General features: G+C 28.3%; 2 protein-coding genes across 7 annotated transcripts; one reads left to right on the plus strand and one right to left on the minus strand.

Moving 5' to 3' along the window:
- The first annotated feature begins 1,751 nt into the window (after nucleotides 1–1,751).
- Nucleotides 1,752–5,327, plus strand: LOC107924268 (probable pectinesterase/pectinesterase inhibitor 34). The gene is made up of 3 exons (XM_016854628.2): nucleotides 1,752–3,081; nucleotides 3,576–3,712; nucleotides 4,561–5,327. Exons 1-3 carry the CDS (start codon nucleotides 2,096–2,098, stop codon nucleotides 5,256–5,258), a joined length of 1,821 nt encoding a protein of 606 aa, XP_016710117.2. The 5' UTR covers nucleotides 1,752–2,095; the 3' UTR covers nucleotides 5,259–5,327.
- Nucleotides 5,328–7,041: 1,714 nt separating this feature from the next.
- LOC107923030 (calcineurin B-like protein 4) lies at nucleotides 7,042–14,596 on the minus strand. Of its 6 annotated transcripts, none has more exons than XM_016853235.2 (9): nucleotides 14,494–14,596; nucleotides 9,629–9,777; nucleotides 9,022–9,104; nucleotides 8,866–8,925; nucleotides 8,593–8,701; nucleotides 8,128–8,180; nucleotides 7,954–8,034; nucleotides 7,750–7,862; nucleotides 7,042–7,374 (listed from the first exon to the last, which is right to left on the minus strand). In XM_016853235.2, the coding sequence occupies exons 2-9, from the start codon at nucleotides 9,705–9,707 to the stop codon at nucleotides 7,290–7,292; spliced, it is 663 nt and encodes a 220-aa protein (XP_016708724.1). In that variant the 5' UTR covers nucleotides 9,708–9,777; nucleotides 14,494–14,596; the 3' UTR covers nucleotides 7,042–7,289. The 6 variants fall into 6 exon arrangements, with proteins under 6 accessions (XP_016708724.1, XP_016708720.1, XP_040936414.1 ...); XM_016853231.2 differs by lacking the exon at nucleotides 14,494–14,596 and adding an exon at nucleotides 11,418–11,659; XM_041080480.1 differs by lacking the exon at nucleotides 14,494–14,596 and adding an exon at nucleotides 11,423–11,643 and having other exon boundaries at nucleotides 8,656–8,701.
- Nucleotides 14,597–20,331: the final 5,735 nt, after the last annotated feature.

Genomic DNA, 20,331 nt, shown 5'->3' on the forward strand with positions numbered 1-20,331 from the left:
AAATCATGTTCGCTTCATCTAAAAATGCATTTCCCAAAATTCACTGTCATATTTGAACTGTGTCAGTCAGATTAGTTAAATTGAGTATTAATTCAAAAAATTATATTAAACTGATTGAGACGGAAATTAATATTAATCGATTGAATAGTTTTATTTTTTTTTATTAATCACCATATCACTCAAAAGGAGTGTCGAAACAATGACTTGTCATTCTAAAATCTCGCCCAACTTACGAATCACATGGCCACTACAAAATCCCGAGAAAATCCGCATTGTATAGGTTTGTGTTAACTCTTATCACTTCCAAAAGTCCAGTGACCAACTCCCTAAGTTTAAACACAACCACGCTAGGTTCCATCATGTCGTATATGGTAGCATTTTATCAAGGTTCTCTACAACTTTATCTCTGACCTAGAGGTGTTTATAAGTCGGATTGAGTCTAAATATGATATTAATATAATTTAAACTTATCCCAGTCTAACCCGGCCTGAAATATAAACTTAAATTTTTGCCCAAGCTCGCTCATATTTGTAAAAGATTAACCCATATTTATTTTAGAACCGTCCATATTATATTTTAAATATTTTTAAAAATATTTATTTTATTTTAATATTAATAATTTTATTTTCTAATTATTGAAAATTTTTATATAGTTGTCTTAACATTATTTTAATATTTACATTAGAGTATAATTTTATTTTTTTAATGTATTATAAATTACATAACATATAAAAATAACATAATATAAAAAATTATGAACTTAAAAATGAATTGGGTCATGCCAAGCTCAACAATTGAATGTTTAAGTTCAGGTTCAACCCATATTTTAAATAAGCTTAATTTTTTTTGCCCAAACTTATTTTTCAAATTAAATATTTTTTCTTAAATCTTCTCAAATTTCAAACTAACATTTGAACCTAAACAAATAACCTAACAAATCTGCTGTATATAAAGTATTCATCAAAAGAGTCCACTTCAAGATCTTCATTCTATAAAATCCCTCACCAATCACCATAAAAATTTCAATAAAAAAAATCCATTTAAAAGAGTAAAAAAAGAAAAAGAAAAAGAGAAAGAAAAGAAAACCCCACAAATCCACTAAAATTTTAATCAAAAAAGTTCTATGAACTTTCTTAATTCCTTAATCATATCTCAATCGTTTATACTTTCCTTAATGCATCTTATCATTATTTATATATTTTTTTAACTTCTACTTTTAAAATCCAAAAAGATGATAAAAGTAAAACAAAGTGAGAAATCTAACTAAACTACTCCCAAAATTATTGAATTGTTAGTGAAATTATGATTTAATCATTTTTAAAAAATATAATATACTATTAAATTATTTAAAAGTTTTCATTTAAGTTATTAGGCTGTTAAAATTATTATATGACTTTTTCAATTAAAACCGCTTGCATTAATCAGAAGCTATTATTTCCCTTCTTTTCTACGATTATTTTTTCTCAAAATAGCTTTGAACGTCACTGATTTACAAATCAAAATTTAAATAACCTTCATCTTCAATCTCTAACACTAACTGTCAAATCGATTTGGATCTAAGATATGTTTTTGTATTCGTTAAAGCGTATTGATTATAATCCACTGTACTAATTATTGAATCGTCGTTTGACGGTTATTAGCTAAACTTAATTGTTTTAAAAAACTTAACAGCTTTGTGACTTTAAAAACTTTTGAATAGATAGATAATTTAAATGAAAACTTTCGAATTATTTAATGACTATTTTATAACTTTTTAAAATATAATGATTAAAATATAAATTTATTAATAATTTAATTACCTCAAGTGAAATTTATCCGTACTTTTTCCAATGGGAGTTTAATTTCTATGCCCTTGACCAATGGGCAAAAACCAAAAAGTGCTGAAAGTAGAGGACAGCTCATGGTTGCCCACATAAGCCTTCAACACCGACCTTCTTCTCTCTAATTTTCCACCATTTTTTCTTCTTATATAACCCCACACACTTTACTCATTGTTTATGAACATTCATATATGATCATGTAAGTAGTTGTAGTAGTATTTATAGCTTTTATCTTTATCTCATTACTGACCCAAATTGAAAAATAGAAAAGATCAATGGGATACGACTTACTCCGACGACCGGAATTTGAAAGTTCCGGTGATCACCGGCAACAACGTGAAGAAGAAGGAGGAGAACCCAGACCTGAAAACAAGAAGAAAAGGCTTGTTATCGTTTCGGTTATTGCTTTGGGAATGATCGTTGTGTCAGCTGTTTGTGCTGGGCTTGCAATCGTGCTCCGTGAAGGAGCTGCCGACCGTGTTGGCGGCGGCGGTGGAGGAGGCGTATTGATCCACCGGAAACCCACTCGAGCTATTTCCAAGACGTGTAGTAAAGCTCGGTTCCCGAGTCTCTGTGTTAACTCACTCCTCGAGTTCCCTGGCTCACTCACTGCTAGTGAGCAAGACCTTGTCCACATTTCGTTCAATATGACGTTACGGCACTTTAGTCAAGCTCTTTATACGACAGCGTCGATCTCCTACGTTCAAATGGATCCACGAGTACGGTCAGCGTTCGATGACTGCCTCGAGCTTCTAGAAGATTCCGTCGACGCACTCTCCCGTTCTCTCTCCTCCGTCTTGCCTTCGCAAGACGGCGGTTATAAAGGCAGCTCGTCCCAAGACGTGATGACTTGGCTGAGCGCGGCCTTGACGAACCACGACACGTGTACGGAGGGGTTCGAGGGAGTGAGCGGGACGGTGAAGGACCAAGTGGCGGCGAAACTGAGCGACTTGGCGGAGCTCGTGAGTAATTGCTTGTCGATTTTCGCGGCGAGCGGCGGAGACGATTTCGGTGGAGTGCCGGTGCAGAACAGGAGGTTGCTGGCGTCGGGTGACGATTTATCGGGAGAAAATGTCGACGAGGACAAATTCCCGAAGTGGCTAGGGAGGAAGGAGAGGGTACTGTTGAACACTCCCGTGTCGGCGATCCAGGCTGATATAATCGTCTCGAAAAACGGTACCGTTAAGACGATCAGCGAGGCGATTAAAAAGGCGCAGGAGAATAGTACTCGGCGGATCATCATTTATGTGAGGGCAGGAAGGTAAATTTATGGGTTATAAGGAATATAATACCATAGCCTTTTTTCGTTTCGGCCTTTTAAAGTTTAAAAGCGAATTTAATATTAAAAGTTGGCGTTAATTAAACTGAAAAGTGAAAAATGTTATGTTTTGATAAAATTAAATTATATATTATAGTGGTTTTTTTTCCATATTTTATATAAAATTAACAGTTTTTTTTAATTTCAGTTTTAACATTTAAATTAAAACTTTAGATTTTTATATAATTTTCTAATAAATATGTATTTTATATATTTTTTCACCATAATATTTTTAAAAATTCATATTTAATGCATTATTAAGTATATTTTATATTAGATTAAATTATTTAAAATGCATTCTGTGATAAGTTTAATTTTTTGTTTTTATTGATTTTGTATTAAAATAAAAAAATAAAAACACTTTTATAATAATAAGTTTAATTAGAAGTTTGGGGTAAGGATAAATCGGTAAATTGAGTAATGGATTTTATTTACAGGTACGAAGAGAAGGATTTGAAGGTGGGGAGAAAGAAAATAAACTTGATGTTCATAGGGGACGGGAAGGGTAAAACAATAATTTCAGGTGGAAAAAGTATTTTTGACAACATCACCACTTTCCACACGGCTGCCTTTGGTAAATTCTTTTTACCTTTTTCTTATTTATAAAAAATTATTTCATATACATGAATTTTACCAACAAATTTAGGTATTTATTTATTAATATAATTTTTTTATATTTATAAAACATTTGTCACGCTTTTAATTCATTTATAAAATCTAAAAAATTTTCCTTTTATTTTTATTATTTTTCTTTAAATCCTCATTCAAAAAAGAAAAATGGGACCAAAAACCTTTTAAACCATGCACATGGGAAGTTATTCTAGAGGGACAAAAGCACTGGCGATTCCTATAAGCCAATGTTCATTGCACCTTATCCTCTCTATTATTATTTTTTTTCTAATTTTTTCAAAATTTTCAATTTTTAAGGGGTGATATTTGAAATTTCTGGAGAAAAAAATTTGGGTTTCTTTTAATGTTGTTTTATTTTTTTTTAATTCAATTTGGGATGAAAATGAACTTTTAATGGATCCATAATACATAAAAAAATTGTAATATATATAATCACAAGTTGAATTGATGAAAATTAACTTGCAAGGTGCCAAAAATGTAATAAATACATACAATGTTTTTTTCAATAGGAAAGTGTTGAAATGATTGGAAATGTTATGTTTATGGGTACAATTTGAAGCTAAAATAGTGACATTATTGAAAGTGGGTCACGGTGTTATCTACCATTATTGGCTGTGCATGTGTTATTGTCAAATAATCAGCTTTAATGACATTTCCCTATTTCTAGATTTTGAATTATGATGTCTCCAATATGGATAAGTTTAAATAAAAAATTTATTATGTATTTTAAGGATCATTGAATGACCATATACTAATGTTTGCAACTTGTATGTATTTCATTGATTGTTTCAGCTGCAACCGGGGCCGGTTTTATTGCAAGAGACATGACATTCGAGAACTGGGCTGGACCAGCTAAGCACCAAGCGGTGGCTCTTCGTGTCGGGGCAGATCATGCCGTGGTTTACCGTTGTAACATTATCGGATACCAAGACACTCTCTATGTTCACTCCAACCGGCAATTCTACCGTGAATGTGACATTTATGGGACGGTTGATTTCATTTTCGGTAACGCCGCCGTGGTATTCCAAAACTGTAGCATTTATGCTCGGAAACCGATGGCCTTACAGAAAAACACCATCACTGCTCAAAACCGAAAAGACCCGAATCAGAATACGGGCATCTCGATCCATGCATGTCGGATTCTACCAGCATCGGATCTCGTCGCATCCAACGGTAGCTTTGAGACGTACTTAGGGCGTCCGTGGAAATTGTACTCTAGGGTTGTGTTCATGTTATCATACATGAATAATCACGTACACCCCAAGGGATGGCTCGAGTGGAACACCACATTCGCCCTGGATACACTATATTACGGTGAATACATGAATTACGGCCCAGGAGCGGCGATCGGGCAACGAATCGGGTGGCGGGGATATAGGGTTATTACTTCCGAGATTGAAGCAAGTAAATTTACAGTCCAACAATTTATCTACGGATCATCATGGTTACCATCAACTGGAGTTGCTTTCTTGGCTGGTTTACAAGTTTAAAGCTTGAATGTTGTTTCACATTTTGTATTTATTTTAGTTTGGTCCATCTATCCACAACTATTTTTTTTATATTTTTTAATCAATTTAATAATTCTAAATTCTAAATAAAAATATTACAAATGTCAAATATTGATGCATGTGCTTTATTATATACAAGTGTCACTTATGTTTCATTGAGTTGATTCCACCAAACGTCTTTAAATTATTGTTCTGATTTTAAATCGATTTCTAAAACATTAAAATATTTTAATATAAATGTTGTACATAGGGGAAATGTAATTACACCATTATATAAGTCAAATCTTTATAATTTTTTAAAGGTCTAAATTAAAATCTCATCATTTTAGAGGATCAAAGTACAATTTTATCTTTACTAATTTATCATTTTATACATTCTAAAAGGTAAAAAAAAAATAGATTTCTAATTTTAAGATATCAAGGCCCTTGCTTGTCCCTTCCCACCACCGCTCATTATATCAAATCAAGTTATTCGGTCTACCTATCTATTAATTCAAATGTTAAATGCCAATTTAGATATAAAGTGAACAATATTTAAAGCATTTTTGATTAAATTGTAAATATTTGTGTACCTATTATGTAGACAACTTGAACCTGACTTTTTAAAGAAAGAAAACAATATCATCAAACTTTTTAACGCCTCAGATACAAAATATCAATGTGGTAAGTACACACGAATTTACAATTTGATACATGTATTTTAAATACAGTCCACTTCATATCTAAACTAGCATATAATCTCATAATTGTCGGTTAAGCTGACGAAATGACTCAATTGATATAATGCTAATTTATTTGAAGGACTCAATCAACATATTTTATAAATTTTGAATTCAATTCAAAATTTGGATCCTAATTCGAGGATATTATATGAAACTAACCTAACTTGTTTCAGTTCTGACATTATGTGTCGTCCCATTGGTTTCCCTGTACTTGTGGCTGCAACTGTGTTGGGCATGTGGGGAGTCTTGGTTTATAATCAAAACTCAATGTCGGTGACTTGAGTGGTTGAGTAGAGTAATAAATGTTTATTGCTTACTAGTCCTTTAAGTATACTATATTTAAAACTCTCGTTCAAATTAACGTCACCAGCCGTTTGAATACCAAATTAAAGAATCACTCTTTTTGTAAAATAAGTTATATTATTATGAGAATATTTTTTCTTTTTCTCTTTTTATAATAATTAAAATACTTAGAGAGATCCCTAAACTATAAGAATTAGATTAAATTAATCTCTCTATTATTAACAGGATCAATGTAATTCCAACACTATTACAAAGAATTAAAATAAATCTAAATTATAACAAAATTAACATTACTATATAAAAATGTTTTTAAAATTATTCTTTTCGACTACAACAGTTCAATTTCATACAAAATAATTTATTTATAAAACTAAAAAATTTTAAAAATATTTAACTCTAAATTATATTCTTTGAATAGTAAATATTAACTCATTTCTAATTTAACCTTATTCAAGTTTTTATTAATAAAAAAAATTGAAATTAATCAATTGAAACTTCTCATGTACATTCAGATCATATATAAACCTTTAATAAATATATTTATTAGATAATTTTTTCTCAGTTTACTTTAAAACTCTTTTCTTCTTTAGATAATTTTAATCCTTCCTAAAAATTATGGTAATTTCAATTTGGTCCCTACGAATATTTAAATTCAAAATTGTGTCAATTACAGTCAATAAAATTTGAAAACAAACTAAGAGGCATATCACCATAGCTTTTATCACAAAATATATCAAAAGAAAAAAAAGAGAAAACTGCCCTTTTCACAAAATTTTCTGATACTCAACAGTAATATGAACATTCCCAAAACATATAAAACAACACTGTACATACAAGAGTGCAAACCCCAGATTTTGAAGAACATTTAACTGCTGATCCATTTGCAGATTGTGATTTTTATGAACTTTTGGTCGTCCTTCGTACTCGGGATTCATCGGCTTCATAACTTAATTAGATTAGTGCAAAATGTTTTGACAAAATCGGATATTTAATCTCCATTGACGGAGACGCTAACATCCGAATCTTCGATTTCGGGCAGAACCACGAAGCTGGGGAATGCAATGCTTATATCCCTGCAAAAGACACCACAAAGATTTTGAAATTAAACTAGCTACATTGCCAGCGGTGAATCTAGGAAATAAGTTGGGAGGGGCTAATGGAATTCTCAAAAAATTTAAGAGTTTAATGAAAAAAAATTAATAAAATTTGAGAGTCTAATTAGAACTTTTAAAATTTTGTGAGCTTAACTAAAATTTTCAAAGAAAAAGTAAAAAGTACAATGAGAAATTTAAAATTTTTGGAGGGCCTAATTAAAATTTTCTAAAACTTTTAAGGAAGAAATGAAATTTTTTCAAGATTTTGTAGGGGCCCTTGGCCACCATTACTCGAGTACAAGGGTATGTTTGGGTATGCATTGGGTATCAGTTTAGCAAGATAGATTTACTCACTTCAAATATGGGAGAGTCATGTTCTTTATGAGAGATGGATATTTTGATACAAATGCTTTCCACTCTTCTAGATCGATTTTGCCGTCACCTTTTGTGTCTGCTTCGCTAAATGTCTGCAGAAAACACAGAAATAAAATAAGAGTTAAGAATGTCGGTATCGAATACGAAGATATTCGATAGTTGATCGGTCAGAGATATCTGCACCTTATCGACAATCATCTCAACGATGTCTTCCGAAAGAACCAGTTCCGATTCATGCAGAAGTGCCAAAACCATTTCCTTCAACTGCAAGTCAATGAAATATTTTAGTTAATATTGACCATATACGTGTAAACAATAGTAACTCGGTACTCGGTGGGTTATCATTATGATACGAACCTCCTCATGCTCGATAAAGCCGGTTTGTCTTAAGTCGTAAAGCTTGAATGCAACTGCAAGAAGGATTTGCACAACTAAGAACATAATTCATGAAGAAAAAAACTAATAATAAAAGGGTATTATGAAAGCACCTGCAGTAGGAATCAGATTGCAGTTTGCCCCCTTTTACTCATAAAATGAGCAAATTGGTCCCTATACATTAAATTGCAGAGCAAAGTAGTTCTTTCAATTAAGATTTTCATCTATTTCTACTGCTAAAAACCGACGGAATAACCAAACAATTACACATGGTGTGCTACGTGTACTCATTTTGATGTACAAGGACCAATTTTTATAATAGAAATGGATGAAATTTTTAACAAAAGGATAGTTTGCTCTTTGATTTAACGTACAGAGCAAAATGCAATTCTATTCCTAGTACAAGGGCCTCTATGATGCTTTTGCCATCAAAAAGGTTGCCCTTACATGCGATTTTGTCAGCCACAGGTGCATTGGGATGAAAGATGCCCAATGATCTAACGAACTCACCAAACTCGATGACCCCATTACGTTTGAGATCGAACAAATCAAAAACCTGCAAATTTAGAGGTGATGATATAAGAAAAAGAGGGGACAATAACATTGCAGACATAGAAAACGTTTGTGTTCGAGTGATCTGGCATCCCAAACAGTTAACGGTTTGGTACAAAAATAAAGTTTGATACAGAATACAAACAATGTCGAGCTAACATTACACACCCTGTCTGCAAAAAGATTCCTCTGATTTCTGTTCTTGAAGAGGGCTAAATGGAATTCTTCCTATATAAAAAGGCATAGAATTTAACAAAACATCAGAGAAATTAATTAATGTTTGCTTATGGCTTGATTCAAATCGTATATGTCGAATGAATGTACCTTGTGAATAAGTCCATCTGCAATTATCGAATTGCTTAGTTTCTTATAAAGCTCCTCCAGGGATTCTACTTCACTAGCCGTAACTGCAAACAGACATTATCATCAGATTTGAGTATTAGATACAGAGCATATATCTGACCAGAGGTGAAGCCAAAAATTTTTCCTAGAGGGGAAAGAAGTAAATTATAAATGTTTGGAGGGACCAAAATGAAAATATACTACTGTACTAATTTGTTTTCTGACAATTTCTAAAGGGACTCTAAAGCAATTCTACCACTTTGGGAGGGGGCCAAGGCCAGCCACTGTATCTGACATGGATATGTTCAACTTTTTCAAAGTTATTCCCTGTATCCGTACTCGGGGAAGTGTCTAAAGAAAAAAGCAAACAAAGGCAAAATTTGATAGCATATTCTACGTTGAATATTAAATATTGATACGGATACATTCGAAAAATTTAAATTCTTTCATATATTTAAAGAGTCATACGGCTGTACCAACGTCCAAACATGTGTTTGATATAGACACAAGTATTTTAAGAAAAAAACAAAGAACTCAAGCAACATAAAGGACATATTTACAAGCTACACGAAGTAGAATCGTTACTCACAAGGTGTTTCAGCAGCAAGAACACTTGGATCTTCATAACCATGTAATTGTTTGCTTCTCTTCGAGCTTGCACAGCCCATGGCAACAAACCAACGTTTATACAATCCCAAAAATTGTCGACAGTGCACTCATTTGCTACAAAAGGTTCACCTGCCAATACCAAAAGCATACATATATTTATCAACAATCACTATTTGGAGATTCATATCTTATAGTAAACCTATACCTAAATAACTTCACCTATGATCACCAATTACAAGCACCATTATTCGAGATTTACGTGAGTGCAACTGAAGATCCTTACATTTTCATATCTCAAACCATATCTAATCATGCATCAAATACAGATATCTTAAGCCCAACATAACCATTTTATAGCAAGTAAATGGCATATATCTAATGGGACCATCAATGAACAAACAAAAAAATACATACATCAATTACCAGTTTGAAAACACCATTTCATCCTATTCAAAGACCCCACCAACAAAATTGGTTGGAAAGTCCAAAAGATTACATCACTAAAAGATTTTTGATTAAACAAATCAATCCCTTCTTTTAAATATTTGACTAAAATAGTAAATGGACTTTGATAAAAAGTTTACTATATGACAAAACAATAACAACAAAAATAGGCCTTGAACTTTGATACCGGCGGCAACTTGGTAAGTGGAGAAAAAACCCAATTTGAATATAAAGAGCACACTCAATACATAATCTAAACTAGGATGCTATAACATCTTTTAATACCATAATTTGGTAAAAATATCCTGGAGACCGTTGTATTAGGAGGTAGATTACATCCTCTACTAAAAAAAGGCAAATTAGTTACACATGGTGTGCCATGCACACCTTATAGACCAATTTTTATTAATAAAAATGGCTAGAATAACAAAGGTACCAGTTTGGTCTTTGATCTAAAGTATAGGGACTAATTTGCCCATTTTCTGAAATAGAATAGGCAAAATGCAATCCCAACTCTTAATACAAAGGCCTTCGTGGTACTTTTACAATGATAATTTATCATCCACATCGCCACTTTCGTAAAGCCTCTAATTTTTTTTTTCTTTTGCCACAAATGAACAAATTGAGTTACGCTATGGTCTTTTCTCAGCTGGAGAAACATCTAATCATTGAAATGAGAAATTTCTAAGCAAGAGATTTGAACTTGTAATAAGAATCAAAAGCAGAAAACAAATTCGAATACTACAATTGGGACCATCGACATAATCACATCAGCATGGCCCAGTTTACTGAATATAAAATCCCAAAGGAAAAATTTTTCACCGACCTTCTTTTTCCTTTTTGTTTTTCTTAGAAACCAAACAGAGATGCTGTATTCAATTTGTTTATGTGATTACTAGATTTTTATTGTCTTCTAACTACTATGAAGAATGAGCCATAAAAATCCTCGGGTGTTTCTTTAAAGCCTGTCATTTGAGTTTTTTATTATCGTTATTGCTTTTAAAGCTATAAATTGGGATTTTAATGAGAAACAAAACATTAAATTCTTCGATAAAAAGCTTTAAATCCTTAGAAACTTATAAAGTAAGAAGATAAAAATCTAATGAAGCTGCCCGCATCTACCATTTTTTTGTTCTTTCTCATATTTTCTCAGGAAACAAACAGAACAAATCCAACTACCCAAGAAACTGAAGAAAGAGAAAAAAAATTAATGCAAAAATCCAAAAAGATATCAAACCAAGACTCGAAATATAAAACAAAGATAAACCCAAAACCTAGAAGCTAAAAAGAAGCAATGTAAACAAATAAAAAAAAAACCAGCTAACCTTACTAGATTGATGCGAGATTGAAAAACACTTTAGAGTTTTTGAGGTTTGTTCTTAAGCTTCTTCTTCTTTAATCTATTTTTGCTGTCTTAAATCTTGGAGATGGCTAACACTTAGCTTACGTTTCGATTATATATATAGGAGATGGGATCGAAGTTTGTTTGAGCCACTTGAATTCAATTTAGAGCTCTCTTTTTCTTAAAAGAGAAACTGTTTTCGCCTGCCAAATTGGATGCAAATTTATAAGAGCGCTTGAATAAAAAAAATCGCTTTGAAAATCACCCATTTTAATAAATAAAAGAAATCATTAATCCCTATGATTTATTTAAGATTTATTTATTAAGTGAATTTTAATTTAAAAAATGAATGGAATTTTTTTAAAGCAGTGAGATATAAATTATAATAAATATAAGGCTTAAGGGTGCAGTTAAAATTTTTTTTAAAAAGCAATTAATTTTTTTCACTAAATTAAGCATTTAAATTTTTAAAATGTATTAAAAGAAATTTCAAATTTAAAAAATAATAATAATTAAACCCTTCCTTAACGAACCCTAGTTTTTTAATTAAAGTCATCACATGTAGCGATACAGTGTGATATGTGGAGAAAAATGATAAAAAATAAAAATTAATAAAAGTTATAGAAAAATTATGAAATGATTCGTATAATAATTTTTATAAAAATATTTACGAAATTTTTTTTCTTTACATTTTGTATAATTTTTTTAGAACTTTATAATATTTTATAATTTTATATATTTTATGATTTTTATAAAAATTTATAATTTATAATTTTTTACTATTTTATTTTTTTCTAATTTTTTTAAAATTTTAATAATTGAATTTTTATTAAAAATTAATATTATTTATAGCTTTTATTGATTTTAATTTTTTATAATTTTTTTAATTTTAAATAAAAACAAGGGCTTAATTTCTTTTTTTTGAAAAAGTTTGAGAGTATTTTTAATGTATTTTAAAAGTTCAAGTACTCAATTTAATGCAAAAAAAAGTAGGGACTTAATTACTTTTTTTGAAAAGGTTTGAGGCTCTTTTTCTGTATTTTGAAAGTTCAAGTGTCCAAATGAGTAAAAAAAAAAGCTTAATTGCTTTTTTCTAAAAAGTTTGAGTTTTTTTGCACCTTTAAGCCTAAATATAAATTGAAAATTTATGTATTAATTACATAAAGTGATATTTGAAACTCCGATGTTGAAATTTTAATAATTTTTTATATAAATAAATGTTAAATATTTAAAATATAATATTATAATATAATCCTTTGAGATGATCACATTTTTGTTTATTTTAAATTTTTAATATTTAATCAATTTCTGTTTTTAATAAAACTCTCTAAACAAAGATAAATAATTAACTTTTCAACTTAATAATTTAATCTTAAGTTTAATATATAATTGAATTAAATATAAATTTAAAATATTTAATTTTAACTAATTTTTCATTATTTAGTAATTAAAAATAGATAAATGAAGAAGCTAAATAAAAATAAATACATATATAATAAGGATATAATTATTTTTTTATTTCAATTTTACATAATAACTTTTAAACAAATTTATAAATTTTCTCAAACTTATATTTACAAATCATACGAGTATGTATATTTTGAGATAATTTATAATTGAGTTAAAGAGGTCATATATGTCAGCAAAATTTATTAATTAATTAAATAGGTCTTTTTTTTTTAAATTTAGAAAAATAAGTTGTTTTTTACGAGAGAGTGTGAAAGTTTGTTTAGCTGGACGAGTTTTCGATTGACATGTCGAGAAAGAACGCTCAATTGGAAGTGTTTTTTGAAGATTCTAAAGAAAACGCATTTAATTGGGCGTACTTTTCCTGACATGTCACCTGAAAGCTCATCTAGCTGAGAGAGTTTTCCTATCAACTATGCAAAAAATGCGCCTAACTGGATGCACTTTCACACACACTCTTAAAAAACGACCTATTTGACCAATTAATTTTTTTTTCTGTATTCAACAAGTTGTCTATCATTTTGTCACCTTTCATTTGAAATCATCTCGATTTCTTTTTAGAAAAAGAAAAATAAAATTAAAATCGTCTAGGGGTATTCAATCGGTTAACCAATCCGTATTACTATTAATCGAATTAACCTACTCTTTTAAACTTTTAACCATTAATCGACTGAAATATTTAAAAAAAATTAACTGAACCGAACTTTTTCTGTTAATTCAGTCGGTTAACCGAATTAATCGAAATTTATATATATTTTTTATTTTTACTTAAAACAAGTATAAAACATATAAAAAATTAACCGACTTAACCGACCGATTAATTTATATTTCCAAAAAATTAACCGAACCGACCGAATACTTATATTTATAATATTATTTATTAAATTCGATTAATTTAGTTAACCGATTTATTTCAAACAGAATTAAATATTAACTGAACTTTTAAAAAATTATTAATCAACTCTAACTTAATTAATTTAATTAACTGACCGATTAATAAAATTAATTTAATTTTACCCAAAATTTAAACACCTCTTATTCAGTCGCTTTTGTTGCACTTTTCAGAGACCGAAAAATCTTTCTTTTTTCAATGGAATTGCATCCCATTCTAAAGATAGCAAAAAGGGTAAAACTACGCCACGTTTATTTTTATTTATTGCTTTTTGGACATTTAATTTTTTTTTCAATGTTTATTGTATGAAAATAAATTACAACTTAAAAAAATAACAGTAAAAAAAAAGAAACACGTGTCCTAGATTCCTAAAAGGACACGACATCAATATAAATTTATTTTTTTACTTGTTAAATTAAACATGTACAATTCAATTAAAATTTATTAAAGAACCATTCATATTATTAATAAAAATCAAATTATTATAAAAATACTTTTATAAATTAATAAAAATGTTCCATATTATGACATAATAAATTTTTAATTTTTATATCTCAGCTTCAGTTTTATACAATTTTTTTTAAAATAAAACATATTATTATAATTATTTTATCTTTTTATATAAAATAGCAACATGTGAACTTTCAAATCTTTTCATTTAATTATTTACATGAATTTAATAAATATATAAATATATTACCTTTTTTTTCGGCAGCCGCCTTACAGTTCAATTCCAGCGCATAATTATTTTAAATTTAAAAAAAATTCAACGCTAATCCTTGCCACCGCTTCCCTACTTTTGACTTTGATGCGCCTGTGTTTTCTGCTTTTGGAAGAAAAATAAAATATATAAATATATTTTAATTTCTTACTTATCAATTATCATCCCCCTTCAAAACCATTTATCTAATATTGATTTATTTTAATCGTATTAAAAATTTTAAATTTATATTTTTTATCTTAATCACCGACACGTGCTAAGGTGACAACCGATTTGACATCTACGATCTGCCCCCTAAAACTCACATTAATATTGTAAATTAAAGTTTGCATGGCCTACCCTTAAACAAAAAGGTTTGCATAGCCTTTTGATTTTCTTTCCCATTTTTTTTTGTCACGTATATATATAATGTGTATTTATAAGGCTTTGATTAAGTTCATTTTTTAATAGCATCCATCAATTGAATATTAATCTGAACTTTTCTTGAATAATCTTACAAGAAACTTTTTCATAGATTTGATTTTATTGTCATAGCTTTGTTTTTTTTTTTGTGATGATTTTTCTCCCATATAATATTTTTCATGTGATTTTAATTTTGAATTTTGAGATTTGATTAAGAAGTTTTTGTTAAAACATGTAATAGAAAAGAAAGATGTAATTAGAGATTAAATAAAGAGTAATTGAAGTTTTAAAAAAATAGAAAATCAAGTTAAAATGATAAAATAATCATTGAAATTTTTGTATTAAGAGTTGGATAAATTAATTTGTTAGATCAAAGAATAAACTGTTTTTTTTTTGTTAAAAATTGGTCTTTACACATCAACAAAGCATGTCAAGTGTAAATGTCAGCTTATTCCATTAACTATACTAATTTTTAACAATAAAAATTGATACTTTTTTAACAAAATTATCAATTTATCTTTTGATTTAAGTCTCGTAATTTTATTTATTTATTACTTTAATAAAAAGGTAAAATATAATATTACTCGTTATATGTGACCTACTACGTTAAAACTAATATGCGAGCCAATCGAAACACGAAAAAAAAAAGCATTTCAAGAAAATTTTCATTTTATTTTTTTCATAATTTTTTGTCATTCATCAAAATTTCGTTCATAATTTTTTTCATATAGAATTCAAAAAAAAATCTCTGACTTTTTTTTCTCTTTTTTTATTTTTCTCAGCAACCAAACAGAACCTGTATTCAATTCATTTATAATCGTGATTTCTAGATTTCTACTAACTACCAAAATATTTTATTTTCAGCTTTTAACCTAGAAATTTTGGATTTCCTCCTGAAAAAAAACCATAAATTATTCAATAAAAAGCTTTAAATCCTTAAAAACTTTTAATTTATAAACAAGAACATAAAAAAAAAGAACAATGGAGATGCCTGCAGCTTTATTTTTTATAATTTCTCAGCAAACAAACAGAAAATTTAAAACCTTTAAAAAAAAGCATGAAACAATAAAGTGGAAACCAATACTCGAGAGAGAGAGAGAAAAAAAAAAAGAACAGAGAAAATAAATGACCTTATTTCATTGATGCGAACTTGAACCCAATACTGGATAGGGCTAACACGTAGCTAAAACGTTTCGGTTCTATATATATATAAGAAGAGACTGAAGTTTTTTCAGTCTTTTTTTTCTACTTCTAATTTTAGAATTTCTTGCTTTCGCCTTCGTTTTTGCTAAAATAGATACAAAATTACAAAATTTATAATTGGACATGTTGTCTGTCATTTTGTCACCTTTCATTTAATCATTTCGATTTTTTTATTTTTAAAAAATAATTTCTGATTTTATTCATTTTTTTGTTTAAATATCTCAAATGAAAAAAAACAGGTGGCTTAATTTCATACGAGGGGCACGGACCGAGCACACGCTTGGGGTAATGTAATTTTTTCCTCTTAATTTGTTACTTAAGTTTGTATTGCTATCTATAATTATATATTTTTTATTTTGATACTTAAATTTAGTAATATGGTGAATTTCAAGTCTTTATAAAATTTAATTTTAAGGATTAAAATGAATTTAATCGTCAAATCTAGAATATAAAAATTATATTAACCCTTATTATAATTATAAAAATCTAAGGCTCTAAAAAAAATGAAAAACACAGCCAAAAAGAAAAAGTTTGATTGAAAATTTTAAGTGTTTTTATATTCTGGTATTAAAAGTAAAAGACCTACTTTTTAAAAAAAAATTTATATAGTGAAGGTATGAAATTGCAATTTAACCCATTTGACTTGTTGGAAGGAAAAATTCAATGGTTTTACGGCAAAAATAAATAAATTAATTGTGTTAATCTTGCCACCTCAAGTACTCATATTGTTTTCATTCTTGTTAAAACCTTTATACGTTAATACTAATATCAGATAAGTATTATCTAATTTTATTGACTATTTTACAAATAAATAATAATAGTAATAATAATATATTACTATATTTATATAAATATATATTAGTTTTCCAAACGTGAAAGCTAAGGGTTAGATTAGATTAGATTAGGTTTAATTGTTTTAGAAATGATAATTTTAAAATATCATAATTGATAATATAATATTATTGAGGATAAGATTGTAACTCCAACTCTTAAATTTTTCGACTAAATTTTTTTTCTCAATTCTGTTGAGAATTTAAGTGCTTGAAGAGATTGTGGTAGGTTTACAGAGTACGAGCATCTCATTGGACCTAACTTAAGTGATCTAATAATCAATGGCGAAGCCATGAATTATTTTAGAGGGGCGAAATTTATAAAAATTTTTAACAGGTCAAAATATAAATTTACCGTGTAACCATTTATAATTATATTATTTTAAGGGACTTAATATAATTTTATTTATTTTTTGAGGATTAAAGTATAATTTGATCATTTATTAATTTACAATTTAAACATTCTTAATGGGCTACGTAATAATTTTTCCATTTTAAGAGGTTAAGGGCTTGCCTACCCCAACAATGAGCTATATGTTGCAGGGCTAAGGTTCAAATGGTATACTTTCTCAACCACTAGATGATATACTCTTATTCTGTGAATTTGTCATTGATGCCTCTTCAAGCATTCGAGTTTAGAGGTAAAACTCCCACTAAAGATAATATAATTATTATATTGAGGGTTAAATTTAAAATAACAAGAAAACATGGAAATTATTATATTAACTTTTTGAGTGTTTTTATTTTTGGTATTTTTCAATTAAATTTAGTTGATAATTTTTTTTTAGTTTTTAGGAGAAGGGTCACAATAAAAAATAAAACTAAAAAATTTTGCAATGTTGAAATTTAAAATTTTTATACTCAAGACTAAATTGACAAAATATATAAATATTAAATGTTAAAAAATTATTATTATACCAATTTTAAAAAGGCAATAAATTAATTTTTCGTTAATAACTGTTGGTGACTAAAAACATAATTGAAAAATCGAGTGATAGATTTTATAATTTTCATTATTAATCACTATAAAAATTTGTGTTACAAAACTTTATTTTTAAAACATCTTTTAATAAAGTATTCGAATCAATTGCTGGTGGAGAAGATCACCAACACGTGCTAAACGTGATAACTGATTTGATACCCCGTCTGCCTCCCTAAAGTCACATTCTTGTTGTAATGACAGTTTGCATGGCCATTTCATTGTTTGCCACGTATCTATATTTATTATATTATGACTGTAATATGTGAAGAAATTTAGGTTAAAATTCGTTGTTGGTCGTTATATTTTTATAAAATTTAAGATTTAATCTCAAAAAAATACAGAATAAAAAATATATTTATGATTTTTTTAAATTTTAAGAAGATAATACATTGAACCTAAACGACGACCTTTCACCATCTTTGGCTATGTTTAAAAAACAGTGTATTATCCAAAATAATTCAATAAAAATAAAAATAAATGAAATAAAATAAAGATTATCTAAAGGAAATAAAGCATCCCACTCATAATTTAGACTCTAATCCGCCTAGCAAATACTATTTAAATTTTGCATGAATTAAATGAATTAAAATATAATTTAAAACTGATTTGAATTAAGTATCGATTTAAAATAAGAAATTCAGCTTATTAAAATATGAACAAATTAAATTAAAATTTTAATTTTTATGATTTTTTATAAATTATTTAATTAAAATAGATAAACGATTGTGAAAACCTATTTAAAAATTCATAAAATCATTTTTTAATTATAAAATCTCAAACTTCTCACAGACACGTCACACGTGATAAACGTGACAACAGATTTGACACCACGGTTCTGCCCCCAAACTTTCGAAAAAAGAGAACAGTTTGCATGGCCCTTTGATTTTGTTTCCTTGTTTGACATATACGAATGATATACATAATCATTCCAATCCTTTATATAACAAAGTTTCATTATTATAAATATAATACTTTCAAAGGAAAAAATATATAAAATTCAGACACCACAATTGTAATATGAAGAAAAAATGTAAAATTTTACTTTTACACACTAGCTGCTGCTGCCAACTCAGCTAGTAGTTGGAAAAAAATACACACTAACTCGGGATTAAAAATTATAAATATACAAATTATTAAACTTATAAAATTACATTTTAACTCCTTATAAAAACACATAATTTAATTCTAGCTCCCAAAAAAATTTTAACTTCGCCACTAATCATGATCATCCTAAATATTGAAGGTAGATAATATTATGCTCTTAAACATGTTCAATCCCGTATCCTTTAAGATGTTGTAACAATTACTGCAATATGTCCTATCCGCATCCCTATAGACCTAAATTTACTATTAATAAAATTGTTAAATCCATCCTAATAAATTATTAATGTTTCAAAGCTTCGAATAAGGTAAGTTTAAAAAAAAAACAATGAAATGTAGTGCAATGAATGTTTATTTCGTCCCTTAATCATGTAATTAAAAGTTCAATTTCTACTCATGAGAACAGAGCACATTTTATATTAATTATTTACTTTTTCAGGAAACACCCATAACAAAAATATTAATCATATTTGTCAATCTTAAATAACTTAATTGCACTTAAAAATATATTTTCATCTTTTAAAAAATAATAAAAATTAAAAATAATAATATCATGAGATCCCCAAAATCTTTGAAAGCTAGTCGATGACCAATCATCACCAATGTGTTGTCCAAAAAATAAAAGCAATTATGGGATCCATTTATCTAAAATCAAGTTTGATGAAAAAAAAAAGATTATATAAAAGTAAAGAAGCATTGCTACTCCTTTATGAGCAATAATGCAAAAACTCTATTTAGGCTTTAATTTGATGGAAAATGTGGATATGATATTTGACAATATGATAATTAAATTAGTCTCTAATTAGAAATGAGAGGAATTTCGCTTTTTTATAAAAATACGAGCACGGTTGCAAATTGTGAAATAATTCATTCAGAATTATGGGTCATATTAGATGGGTTGCAAATAGCTCTTGATCGTGACTATCAGAAAGTTATCATTCGGACGGATAATCTTAAAGTTGTTAACCTCATTCACGAAAGAGTTCGTGAAGGTTCTAATTCTACTTTAGTTAGGAGAATTTTTAAAACTTCTGAGCCACTGGAATCTTCAACATATTCCCAGAGAAGAGAATAGAATTATATACAGGATAGTCAATCTCAGGCGAGACAGTGAACCGGGGTTGCGGTTAGTTGATAAGAATCATATGATGAATTTCCTAATATTTGATATTTGAGTTGTAATTTCTTTTCACAAAAAAAAAATAAAGTGCAAAAACTCTATTTAGGCTTTAATTTGATGGAAAATGTGGATATGATATTTGACAAGACGATAATTAAATTAGTCTCTAATTAGTAATG

Source organism: Gossypium hirsutum, chromosome A11, assembly GCF_007990345.1.
Source record: "Gossypium hirsutum isolate 1008001.06 chromosome A11, Gossypium_hirsutum_v2.1, whole genome shotgun sequence".
Classification (NCBI taxonomy): domain Eukaryota; kingdom Viridiplantae; phylum Streptophyta; class Magnoliopsida; order Malvales; family Malvaceae; genus Gossypium; species Gossypium hirsutum.

Coding starts and splice junctions, on each gene's coding strand:
- LOC107924268 (XM_016854628.2), top strand. CDS start 2,096: ATGGGATACGACTTACTCCGACGACCGGAATTTGAAAGTTCCGGTGAT. Junction 3,082..3,575: donor ATTTATGTGAGGGCAGGAAG/GTAAATTTATGG, acceptor TTTTATTTACAG/GTACGAAGAGAAGGATTTGA. Junction 3,713..4,560: donor TTTCCACACGGCTGCCTTTG/GTAAATTCTTTT, acceptor TGATTGTTTCAG/CTGCAACCGGGGCCGGTTTT.
- LOC107923030 (XM_016853235.2), bottom strand. CDS start 9,707: ATGGGCTGTGCAAGCTCGAAGAGAAGCAAACAATTACATGGTTATGAA. Junction 9,105..9,628: donor TCTTGCTGCTGAAACACCTT/GTGAGTAACGAT, acceptor GTCTGTTTGCAG/TTACGGCTAGTGAAGTAGAA. Junction 8,035..8,127: donor GCTTTATCGAGCATGAGGAG/GTTCGTATCATA, acceptor ATTGACTTGCAG/TTGAAGGAAATGGTTTTGGC.